This window comes from Notamacropus eugenii, chromosome 4 (genome assembly GCF_028372415.1).
Source record: "Notamacropus eugenii isolate mMacEug1 chromosome 4, mMacEug1.pri_v2, whole genome shotgun sequence".
NCBI classification, from domain to species: Eukaryota; Metazoa; Chordata; class Mammalia; order Diprotodontia; family Macropodidae; genus Notamacropus; species Notamacropus eugenii.
The window spans coordinates 365911495-365924882 of record NC_092875.1 but is presented as its reverse complement, the minus strand read 5'-3'; the positions used below and the strand labels follow the sequence as shown (position 1 = coordinate 365924882).

General features: G+C 37.0%; 1 protein-coding gene across 6 annotated transcripts in view; it reads right to left on the bottom strand.

Annotated features, from left to right (window-relative positions):
• TRIO (trio Rho guanine nucleotide exchange factor) overlaps positions 1–13388 on the bottom strand; it is a 509362-nt gene that overhangs the window by 277657 nt on the left and 218317 nt on the right. For all 6 annotated transcript variants that reach the window (XR_011966271.1, XM_072605443.1, XM_072605438.1 and 3 more), the window contains 3 exons: positions 9959–10151; positions 6296–6808; positions 4625–4747 (listed from right to left, as the gene is read on the bottom strand). Coding sequence is in view for 5 of the 6 variants with exons in the window: in XM_072605443.1 (XP_072461544.1) it covers positions 4625–4747; positions 6296–6808; positions 9959–10151 (829 nt within the window). In the remaining variant the exon portion in view is untranslated. The remainder of the gene's footprint in view (positions 1–4624; positions 4748–6295; positions 6809–9958; positions 10152–13388) is intronic.

Below are 13388 nucleotides of genomic sequence, written 5' to 3'. Positions count from 1 at the left end.
TATCCTTTGCCAAGACTATTTAATACTTTAGTGAGATGCCCATGCAAATAACTAATAATAATGGAAATTTTTTTTCTGTTTTTGCACAGTACAGAGACTATCCAGCATAAAAAAATTAATTTGCCACTGTCAAGTCACGTAGCCATCCTAATCATGAGGGGATCAAATTTAGATTGCCAAATTTAGATTGCAAGTGTTATATTGAGACAAAGGAAAAGGGGGCAAAGACCTTATCTTCGTCCTAGCCAGCACTCTGCAAATGATTAATTTTGTTAAAGTTCAAAAGGCAAATAAATGCTTAACTGGCAAAAGACACAAGATAAAATAATGACAGGCCACTAGTTTGATACTATGCCCTTCACAGTATCCAAATGTTATAGCTTTTCTGGGGCACTATCTAGTTATGGTTTCTATCAATATTTAATAAAGTTCCTAAATGTCTCAGAACAAGTCCTTAATGATCCAGAAAGATGCGCATCCCTATTCATTTTCCCTTTTCCTCCCTTAAATGGAAAGGTAATGCTCAACAAGGTATGATTATATCACTTCTTACTCTAAAACCTTCACTAGCTCCCCAATGTTTACAGAATCAATTCGTAGACATTTACTGCATACATGAGAAGCAGCGTGCAGCATAATGCAGTGGTGTCAAGTTCAAATAGAAACAGGGGCTATATGGGCCACATACTGACTTAGAAAAACACTTATTTACATGGTCTATATTCTATTGTATTTTAACTTATTTTGTTAAATATTTCTTGATTACATTTTAATCTGGTTCCCTGCATGTCCATTTAGTGGACAGAATATTGGACCTGCAGTCAGAAAAGCCGGATTCAAATTCTACCTCAAATTGTAGGCAAGTCATTTAACCTCTCAAAAACTGCCATCTTATTATCTATAATTGTGTGAACAGAATATGTAGATCATAGGGGAAAGAAAAGCAAAAGAGAACAGAGCAATTCTAAACCCAAGCTGGTTGTGCGGTTCTCCTGGAAGTAGCCATGGTATATATGAGAAAAAAAAGTCCACCATTTTCACTGCACTACCTTACAATCCTCGATAGGAACAAAATATCAAAGAAAAGCATGACATTTCTTCTGGACACTATTTCTGTGAATCCAGTGGTGTTCCTCAATAATATTGGAAAGAGGCATGGTCAAGTGAGAAACTGATGGAAAGGAGCTGAAGGCAGGTCAAATAAGCCTAAGAGGGAAACAAGTTTAATGCATGTATTTATGGCATCTGGAATTTATGATAAGACTATAAAAGCAGCCTTAGGCTAGCTATCAGCTCATCCCTTCTTGCCTTGAGCAGAATTTCTGGAAAGCCACAGACAAAGAGGGAACCCTATTCATGAGGACATTTTGAGAGGAGCAGAAAGAGGTTGGGGGAGAGCTATTCTCTTTCAGGACAAGAGATTTAAACAATTTATTGGAGCATCTACAATGGATAGTGGGACTTAACATTGGAACATTATGCTACATAATGATAGAATAGGGAAAATTACAGTTCCTTTCTGACCTATAGGAATTTCCCTGGAGATAAATCTGATACGAAGACTGAAACTTAACAAACAGCCAAACCACAAACTGCTATGCTTTTCTGAGAAGGACTGGCATAGCTGGACTCAGGTCTGTCAAGTCCCAGAACAGAAGGAACATTGAGGGAATGAAGTGCTCTGAGTCATAAGGGCCTCCTTCTCAGTCCTAATCCCATTGGCATCATTAGGCAGCTGGGAAAACCTGGGCACTCCTAGCCAAAAACTCTAAATACAACAACAATTCTATCTTCATCTTCCTAATTTTAATTATTTTCTTGTAAATAATGAAAGGTGTTAAATTCCAACCCTTGGAAGAAGAGAGACTGGACAAGACAGACATTTAATTGATCAAATGACCAGGCAACTTTCAGAATGTGGAACCAGAATGGATACAGTTCTTTTCTGAAGCTTTCTCTTCAGGACCATTGCAGATTGATCCACCTTCAGCTCCATTGTTAAATCCTATGTAGTGTGTGCTCAAATGGTGCTTTTCCTAAGATGAGATGTCCTTCTGCCTTCGAGAGGGCACTCTGCCAAACCAATGACATTTCCCATCTACCTTACTACCAAAGGGAACAATTCATGCAGCCTGTGAAGAGGGGTCAACGTATTTAGGGAAGGAAAAACATTAGTCCTTGTGTCATTTATTCCTTTCATCTACAGACTCAATTCTTCACCCCCAAACCACAAATCCTACCCTATTTCTTAAAAAAGAAGATCTTCCATCTTTAATGGGCATTGACTGTCAGGTCTTTGAAAACAAGATAATCAAACATAAGTATAACTTTTCAAAGTCCCAGGCAGTTCTTTACAACGACCTCTGGGGACAAATATCCACAGGTAGCTTAAGTCATTTTCAGGTAACAAGTCTTATAGGAAAAGAAACATTCAAATTAGAAGGAGCTTCACATTCAGAACTTGTCTCATATAAAAAAAAGCAAAGGAAAGGAAATCGCTATCTCTTTACCTTAGAATGTAGGATAAAAGGTTTAGGGGTGAAAGGATCTTAAAGGTCATCTAGTTCCATCCTCTCATTTTACAGATTTAGAAACTGAGGTCCAAAGAGGCCTAAAGTCATGTAGGTATTAAGTGATCCAGTGGGGATCTAAATCCAGGTCCTCAGACTCCAAATTCAGTGTCCATCGCGCTGCCTCCTCACATATTACTTTCTATCTTGGGGCTTTGTTCCACTGGCTTTCTCTCATGCCTAGAATGCATTTCTTCCTCATCTCTACCTCTTGGAATTCCTGGTTTCTTTCAAGATACTGTTCAAGTACCACCTACTATATGAAGTCTTTCCTGATCCTCACAGATGGTAGTACCCTCCTTCCCCAAAATACTTATTTATTTTGAATACATTCAGTATATACATATATTCATATGCCTTTACTCCAAAAGAATATCAGAACCGAGAGGGTAGAGTTTGTCCTACTTTTGACCTTATATCCCCAGTTCTTAATATGTATATGTATATATGTATATGTGTATCTATATATATGTATATGTGTATATATATATGTGTGTGTGTATGCCTATGCCTGCACATAGTAGGTGTTTAATAAAATTTTTATGATTTTTCTTCCACTTCCCTCCCGCTTTTTTTTCCTCAAAAGAAATCTGAGCAGACAATTTGAGTCCTCTCCTTCATTTTGGATGTAAAGTTAAGAGCTGACTGCCAGCTGGCATTTACAATACAACTTCATCCTTCTGCTAATTTAGCAAATCCTTTATTCTATCCAAACTCTAGTCATCTTATCCAACTAAAATTTAACTGGGAAGCCACCAAAGGCCATATCTTTATATTGCTTCAATTCTATGCTTCAGTTCAGGTGTTGAAGATTGGCCTCAATGTGGCTAATTTCTCCTCTTCTACAAGAAAATTTCTCTACTGTCAAATATACTTTTTATTAGAATTGCTTCTAAGAAATATCTAGAAATTCTTAGCTTTCAATGGAAAACTCCTAGCAGCTTAGGTATTCAAGAAATGACCACATCCTCCCTCAAAAACAGTTTCAAGTTTAGCCTACTTAACTGTAGGGCTATTTCTGAAAAGCTATTCATGGTTTTTTTGTGATTCAACACTCTGATGGTCATACGAATATTCCCCAGGTTCAAGACATCTTGTTGCTCAGGTGAATATTGCTGATGTAAAATGAATTTTTGGACAATGAGTCATCCAAAACACCCAACAAGGGGTTTGATCTCAAACTTGTCTCTGAGTGATTCAACTACAGTCAATCTACTAGACTAATTAATTGCTCTAATTCAGAGATTCTTAACCTAAAGGTCTATGAATTTGGTTTATTTGTATTTCTATATATATTATTGTATTCATTTTGAAACATTCTGAGAAGGGGTTTCTATGACACTAGACTGTCATTCATGGATGGAGCCCGAGATCTAGCCCACTCTAGTTCCAGGATGACTCCACTGTCATCTGTGAGGCCCACAAAAATCATCATATCAAGGCTACATCCATGAGTTCCACCTCTAAGTACCCAGATGGCTCAAGATATTGACCAGAAACCTAGAATGGAATCCCTCAGTAGAGGCCTAAATGAATTCATATTTTTAGGGTCTTCCCCTCAGGTGACCATGATGTTGGATGTGAATGACACCACAATGACTTGGCTCTCATCTCAATACCATCTGCCAGGCATAATATATATTTGTGCAAATCTCTGTCTGCTTTGTAGATCATTACAATGCTTTGCTGTAGGCTCCAGGGTGTTGTCAGGATGGCTTAAAACCATGGCTTGAGAACTGACTATTTTGAGGTGGAAAAATCTTTAGTTTTAATTTGATCAGTTTACTATTTCTTCCTCGCCTATTCTTTTTTTTTTTCTTTTTAATCTTAAAAGAGCTACTTAGTTAAACTGAAAGCTGGGGAAACAAGCCATATTTCAGAAAAGGCTCTTACATTCAAAAAAGCCATTCTAAAGATGGTATAACATAACATTTCTTCCTACTCGTTGTCTGGAGACGGTTCTGCTTAAGTGCCTCCTGAAAGCACAATGTTCTTTCTCACAGGTCCAGGACACCATCACCCTTAAGATATAAAACTATCTGAGAATATCTTACCATACAATTCATGGCAAAGTGATTGTGCTGTGTTTGAAGCTCCATAGCATGTGGATGACTTGTTCCAATCTCAGTGTAGCTGTTTAAGAACAGGCCTTTGTTGTGTGTGATCCAGTCAAACATCTACCAGAAGGGAAAAAAAAAACAAGCCTCAAGATCACTCTGCAAAACACAGTGGAATCACATTAGATATGGTAGTACCAGGCTAATATGAATGGCCTACAATTCTCATAGAGTGGAGTATTTGGCTTCAGAGGATTAAATTCTATTGAGAAAACATATCATAAAAGACAAGGGCAGCATAAGTCAATCACTGTGAGCTACATATCAGACAACTTGAGAGATGAGGGAAATATTATAGATCAGCTAATCCAATCTCCACAATTTGTAGAGGATAAAATTGAGATCAAGAAAAGTTTAATTAGCTTTTCAAGGTTACAAAAATGAAAAGTGATAAGGCCAGGTCTAGAATCCAAAGCTTACCCCGTGCAATGTTCCTCCCACTAAACCTCTCCTCAGCTTTACCTCATTATTCCTGAGATAAAGTAACCGAATAATAAAGAAATTTTAGTTTTTGAATGGGTTTCAGTATGTGGCTAGGTCACTGGAATTAGGCTCCTCCTTAAAAGAGGAATTTTGGAAACAAAGATGATACCTTCCATGGGAGTTCCATCCAGACACTCCTGAGGAAAAGCTGTCATTTACAGAGGAAGGATCATTATACTCCAGGGAACAGTTATGGGGACTGGGAAATGAATATCAATTAACAGTTGGCCAGACTTGAACCATAGTCTCAGAGTTGGTGATCTGTTTTTCCCATAAGCAGAGAAGGAAGGTACTACTTTAAAAAAAAAAACAAAACCAGAAATGATCCATACGTAAAATATTTTCAAAACACTACTGTATATCATGTGGTCTACATTACTGACAAATAATTGCTTTGTTTCACAGATGTAGATATCTTTTTTTCTCCAGACTACAAAATATCCCTTCATCCATGAAGAAATTTCAATGAACACAAATTAAGAGTGACTAACTCACCCCATGTTTGGGGCTCACAACATATTTCTATAAATAAATGCTCTATTTTCACATATCATTGCAGTTGAATTAGCAAGCAAATGCCTAGGGTTGACTTTCACACAACTGCTCAGTCTAAAATACAAGAATAAAACATGACACTGTGGGAACTTATTTTTTATATTGTCCAGACAACCATTTTTAAAAAGATTTATTAATTCCAGTAACAGTGTCCCTCTGTCAGAAAACTTAATAATGTTCTATCACCACTTATGAGGATATTAATCATTAACAGTAAACACATTTAATTGCTTTCAGCAGTATAATTCTACAAATAATCCATTCCTATAATTAAAACAGTACACTGTCCTACCCTACAACATGGCACTCTAAAAACCAAACTGTCAGTAACTATTCAATCAAAATTTCTAAGGTATCTTTTCATAACAGTTTGAATAAAAATGAAAAATGTGGTTAAGTGACATTCCCTAAATAGGAACTTACTGGATTTTTAACAAATAGAACTAGTACAGACTAGCATTTCCTGGTTTTTGTTCTGCCTCTCATTTCACTAAACCCTGGTCGTGAAGAACTAGGGCACTTCACCCTTACTCCCTGCACTTCACATTTTGTATTATTTCTCTCTTTTACCTTCTCAGCATCCTGTTCAAACAGCCTCAGCTGAAAGCACTGGTCCAGTTTTAGCTTCCTCACATGCCACATCTGATGCAGATGCTGCCGTGTTGAGTGCAGTCTATCCAACATGGTGGACACTTTGGGTAGAAGATTCTGCAAGTCTGCATTCCCTGACCCAGAGTTCTTTTTGGGAAAGCTATCGCTGCTCTGTATCCGCTGGAGTAGTTTTTGCCCCTCCAAATCCAAGTCCTCGATGGGGGCTTTGATCACTTTCTTTTTCAGCTGAGAATGTTCCTCAATCATGTTCCGAGCCCCCTCCAAATCCTGAGGCAGCTCCTTCTTTGCTAGGATGTCTTGAAGTTCCTCCAGCCTAGATAGCATGTGGGTTGCATTGCTAATGTAGTCTTCAAAAGCCACTCTGATTTCTATCCATTCTTCATGGTTGTATTCCAGGCAGCCCTCAAATTCAGGTGTTAGCTGAGAAGGATCAACTACTTTGGTAAGGCCTTCTAAAGAGACCATATTTGTCTTAGAGGGAAAAAAAAGCACGTATGAGAAAACAAAGAATTCATATTCATGTATTGTAATTTCAATGCTATTTCTGTTGCTCTGTCATGGATTTTAAAACTTAAGGAAAGTAATTTATTTACAGGAAAAAAAAAGACATACCTTGGTTCCTTCCCCATAAAAATAAAAGCAGCATGGTCAGCAAGAGGGTGAATTGATAAAAGTGTCACGTAAATGTTTAGAGAGAACATCCCATTTGTGGACTCTGACATATTTTGATCGGAGTCAGATTAGAAATCAATTAGTTTCCTTCCGAGAAGTACTGACATTAACTGATTGGAGGCTATTTAACCATAACATGAGTTTCCCAAATGTAAGCCTAAGGCAGATGCAATAGAATTCAGTGGTTTCTTGACCTTCAGTCTCCCTCCTTTATAAACTATGCTATTATAACCATCTATCTCCCTCCTGAAAACTGTGACAATTACAGTGGAAAGATGGAAAGAAGCCTGGTTCTAGAGGTTGGCTGGAGAACTTGACACTTATGAACTATAGGAATACGGGCAAAGTCACTTAATATCACAGGGACTCAGTTTCCTCATTTGTAATAAGACAGGGTAGTAATAAATGGCCTTTGAAGTTCCCTGCATATGTAGATCCCATAAAAAACAAATCTCCAACTTTGTACTTCTCCAGAATTATTTCCAGCACTTGTTGTCTATTGCTCCTTCAGCAACAGGCTGAAACAAACTTCACAGTCTGTCCATCTGCTCCCTGTTCCTCTACCCTGTAGAGGACGAGGAGTGAACAGCTAAAGACAATAACACAACTGCTGAAACTAGAAAAAACTGTGTATCTAGGGGACAGAAATGATTAGCTTAGCACAGTGTCTGGCACACAGTAGGTGCTGTATAAATGCTTATTCCCTTCCTCTTTTCCTTTCACCAAGGCAAAAGCACAAAGAATGCTAATATCTGCTTCCCTTTTAAAAAATGAATGAATTTACTAGGTAGCTTGGTGAAGCTAAAGAGAGCTGAACTGAAGAACAGAGGACCTGAGGTCAACTTGACTCAGCTACTTAACGTTTGCATGTCTTGGGGTAGAATACTTTACTCACATAGAGTCTCTTCAATTGTAAAATAAGGAGGGTTGACCTTAATGACCTCTAAGCTCCCATGCATCTCTAAATCTATGGTCCTTAATGGCCATATGCCTTAACAATCTGTACTATATTCTGACCTGAGGAAAAACATGGAAAGACTTACTCAATTAGTACAAACAAGAAATAAATCTATGATCTTAACGTCAACCTAGCTAGTTATAAAACAGGATAAATTTTTTCTGCTTTATAGAAGAGATGCAGTAGGAAAAAGAAAAGGAAAAAGCAGATAAGTTAAAAACACAGCCGAATGAAACGAGTTTACTCATGTGAACTACCTTCCTAGTTCATCTGAATTAGCTTATCTAAGCAAACTAGTCAATTATACTTATATGATAAACTAGTTGTATCCAGAATATACAAATAGGTTTGAGATGAGGTCATTCTGGGACTGGTCATGGTTCTGCTCCTACCTCCAAATGCCCAGTAAACAAGACCTAGCATCAGTTTGCAAGTTAAAGCTCAGCACTAGAAAAAAGACCCAGATCCTGAGGCTTTCTCCTAAACCAGCATTGGTACCCCCAAGGTTGCTGCAGGTTAAGTCCCATCCCTAGGGAACCAGATTCATTTGCACGGACTTAATAACTTCCTGAAGGCAAAATCCTTGAGGCTATCACCTGCACAATCTATCTAAGAAAGGAGAGACAACATACATATACAGTCAGGGAAAAACTAGTAGAGACTTCACAAGTCCAGAGACAGGCTCAGTAGAATACCGCTACGACTTGCACGAATTACACACTCAAATCACTGTTTTCCCCTTTCAGTAGGAAAAGGCAGCAGTACATATAACAAAATGTACTACTTTGGAGTGTCTAAATTTTTTTGATGAGAAATTCTTCATTAAAATCTAGTAAAATGTCATTCAATGGCGATCCTTTCATTAAGAAGTATAAGCCACATACAACATGGTAGCATAGAGCTGATTTCATTTTTCTTCCATTTGAGCTAGTGAAGCTAAATTTCTTAATCCCATACTGACTCCATATGGTAATTATAAGATGAAATAGCAATAAAAAAGAAACAAAATGGGGAGGTGGGGGAGGAGTATGGGCAGAGATGTGCCAACAATTATACTTAACGCTTACATTGGACATAAGTTTGGGCAAAAACTGTTCACAGGAAAAATCTACCAAGAAAAAAAATGAAGCTTATACAAGCAATTAAGTTCTATTAAAAACATGCATAGAAGAGTAGAATTCTTTATTCTCATTATCACCTCATTAAACTACCTCACAGGATGTTAGTACCTTATAGAAGTTAGGAGGTGAAAATGGGGTGGAAAAAGAATATTGGCCCATAAAGAACTAGAACTCACTCCATGGTTTAGGAGGCTCACAGTTAAGTCAACTAAGATTACGTCACCTTTAAGTAGATGTCCTTGACTGGTCTTCAATTCAGACTACATATCATTAAAGGAACACCCTCCCCTTCACTCCCACCCCTTTCTCCCCACAACCACCACTTTTGTATGTGTGTGAAAAGGATTTCTAATTAAAGCAACTAAACATGCTAGACCACTCTCCTCCTTACCATTCACTTTGGGTCAAAGTCTTGGGAGCTGCAAGGGGCATAGCATTGTTTTTTCATTTTTAACTACAAAGAAACAAGTCACTGTGTTCTTTTTGGGTCTCCCTCATCTCTAAAGGCATAACTTGGTAATCCTTTCACCCAAATGCAGTTAATACTCTGTGTAGAGTGCAAAGATTCTATCAAAGTAATTAAAAAGGCAAAAGTATTCTCTTTCTAATAAAAATTTCATATTGTTTGATTCACAGGATGGTTGTACCATATCCCAGTTCCATCTCCCTTTCTCACTCTCTCTTCACAATCCTCCATTGGCTGTTAAGCAATATTTAAGGAAACATCCTCAATACGTACATTAGGGATAGAAACCACGAGTTTAATGACCTATAAAAAATAATCTACTCTCTGACTAAATGACGAAAAGGAGTCACCATACAATTAACCGTGATCATCAGTTTGGCCAGCCTTGCTACGAGAGAAATTACCTCAAATTCAAATTTAGAACTGCCAAAGTTAGTCCTTTGTTTCTGCCAAAAGTTGTCTGGCTTGATTATCAGTGCAACATGAATACAACAAGGAAAGGACTCTTGCAGAATCTTCAGGAGAGGCTTAATAGAGTCCCATTTGGATCCACGCATGTCCACAATAACTGTGAATCCTCGTTTACAGACTTCTTCACTGTGGAAAAAGGAAATAAAAAAATAAATACATATAGCAGAGGTAAACTACATAGTTATATGCCATACTGGCAACTTCATATGTAAGTACAATGATATTTAATTATTCAGGAAATTATCATTCAATTTATTGATAATGTATCTTCAGTGCCATCAGAATATCAGGAGAACTGAGAGTAGTAGTAGTGCCTCAGAAACCAAGAAAGAGGGACAGTTTGGAATGAAAGTTTATAAACCCATATATAACGAATATTGTATTCTAGATGTCCAAGCTGGACATGGCAAAGGAATAAAGGAAGAGAGGGAGGGAGGGAGAGAGGGAGGAAGGAAGGAAGGAAAACAATGACCCATTATTGATATGAAAGTCAAATCAAAACCAACTGTCCAAGTCTAAACAAATGATTAACTAATTAGAAAAATGCAAAATTATACATCAGAAGAAAAGATAACAATGAGATAACACCATATACAACAGCTTAAACCTGACCTATTCTAATGATCTATTGACGCTCCCAAAGGATGGGGGGAGAAGACAGGGGAAAAAAACCAACAAAGATGACCTTAACTGTCACCTGCGTAAAATCTAACTGACAGTTGCCACAAGGAAGCCCCAAACAATTTTACTGATTGTCTGATTAGCATGCCAAGCTGAGAGATATGGAAGTCAAAGTCAATATTGGTTTAGAATATAAAAACTTTGGAGAATTTTAAAAAATCTACACTGGGGGAAGGAGGCGGAAACTAGATGGAACAGTAGATAGAGCACCAGCCCTGGAGTCAGGTGCACCTGGGTTCAAAGTTAGCCATAGACACCTACTAGCTGTGTGACCCTGAGTAAGTCGCTTAACTCCAACTGTCTCCAAAAAAATCTACACTAGGAAAAAGAGGTAGATTGAAAATGGGGTAGGTAGGGAGGCTCAGCTTCAATGGGAGAGGTAAATTAGAGTAACAGGCACTATTAAAAGAGAGATCAAAAAAATAGTTTTCAAAATAGAAGAAAAAATTGTTCACGAGGGGATACACATGATAATTGTTACAACTGTATTAAATTTAATACATACTATAAAAACTAAGAAGTTCATGGGTTTATATAAAATCTTTTTTATTCTTTTTATATTGAAATGTTGTTGATGATTAAGTCATTAATTTAAAAAACTCTATTAAATTTTCAAAAGAAAAAAGAGAAGGAGGAAGCAGAATGCACCAAAACACTATACATATGTGTTAAGGTTCTTAGGTTTACCCTGGATCTCTCCTAGTTTCAAGTGCAGTATTCTTTCTACTATACTATACTGCAAGTCACTAAAATCATCTTGGAGGTCTCTTCTAGCACCAAATCTATGATCTTATGAAATCAGGTGTTCTCAAATTGTGAAGGATAAAGACACTGCAAGGAGTTCATCTCTTTAGGCAACTCAGCATAATACAGAAGCTAATATGTTTTCCACAGACTGAGTCAATTTTTCACAAATATATGTTTTTAGTATTTTTCAAATGCTTATAGATGCTGTTGTGATTAATAAATTGCAAATTCACTTAGAAACCAATCAAACAATCAAAAAAATCCTTGGCTCAGAGAACTGAAAACAATAATCCAAATGAGGTTTGACCAGTGTCCTTCTTAAATCATCTAGCAAGAATCATCGAAATTTATTTTAAAAAATAAATATTACCTTTTCCTGTATCTCTTAAGGGGAATAAAGAGGTCTTTTAGAGGGAAAAGACTGTAGAACTCTTGGCATACATGGATGGTCTTTACAAATAATTGTTATTAAAATATTTAGCTACAAAACAATAGAAATTCTGGTCTGCAATGTTATTTTCCTGATTCGAGATGGACAAATCATCCTTCTCATCAACTTTTTAAGACTTCCCTTACTTTCTTTGCCATACTTCTTTTAATCTCCTTGTTAAGGCTCTATAGCAAAATAGTCAGATATACAAAATCTTCAAGGAAAAATATTAGGAGCAAACAATTCATGTACCCACCTGAGAAACATCTTTCCTTGATGGCTGGCTTCTAGGGGAAGGGAAGACTTCTAGATGGAGAGCACCTACTACATGCCAAGCACTATGCTAAGCATTGTACAAATGTTACCTCGTTTGAACCTCACAACAACCCTGCAAGGAGGTGATGTTATTCCCATTTTACAGTTGAGGAAATTGAAACAAACAGAGGTTTACTTGTAGTTCATGAAGTATCAGACCCAGATATAAAGATATCACACAAGGTGTTATACTGAGAATATATATTTTTTAAAAAGCTTACTTTATGCTTAAAATTTTCTTTAATTCAGGCTGAAAAGAAGTGTACATGACTTGGTGTCCCTTGTTAACAGCCTCAGGTGCCATATTCTAGGGAAGGTTTTGTGAAAGTTTCCAAGCTACACCATAGCGAAGGGACAATTCTAATCCTCACTATTACATAGTCTGTTCATTAAAAACAGCTTGTGTGGTCTCATGGTGTTGGAGCCAGTTCATTAGCTAGGTAATGATTGTAAAGCACTTTGAAAATACCAAAGTACTCTGTGAATGCCAATGATAATTTTAGGTTATCACATAACCTGAACCACTGCTTTACTGTGACAATGGAGAAATCATCTGACATCTAGCCATAGGCAATCAACTTTGGAAATAGGCCTAAATTTAAATCTTTGTAAAACTAAAGGCTATACCTAAAGTGTGGATTTTCTGCTTAATTGCATCTTTAAAATTACCTCCTCTGTGCCTTTTACCACAGAATGGTAAAAAATAATACATGCATATACAACACATGTAAGCATACACACATACACAGACATAAATCCCAACCAACCCACTTGTTTCTTATTTTTATTTATAAACATGATGAATCTTTTACAATGCAGGGTGTTTTGGGTTTTTTTAGGATAGAGTTCATATTATACCTATATTCCTACGTGGATGACAAAATGAGTTAAGAATGAATTCTTAACATATTTGTTGTAGTGTGGAAGCTGAGTCATACTTAGATTCAGTGAAGCAGAGTATATACATGATTGAAGGAAAAGATAAATTTGGCAGAATTACCATATTATCCCCTTTATCACAGTTCCCTAAATGATTGATTCCATTCAAAACTGGTTGATACTTATATAATTCACTCTCGCATCATCATTTCCTTCCACTTCCAGTCCACTCTCTGTTAGGAAATTTCAAGCCAGGTAAACGATATAAATGGAAACATATTGTGCTTCATGGCCTGATTTGTAAAACATAT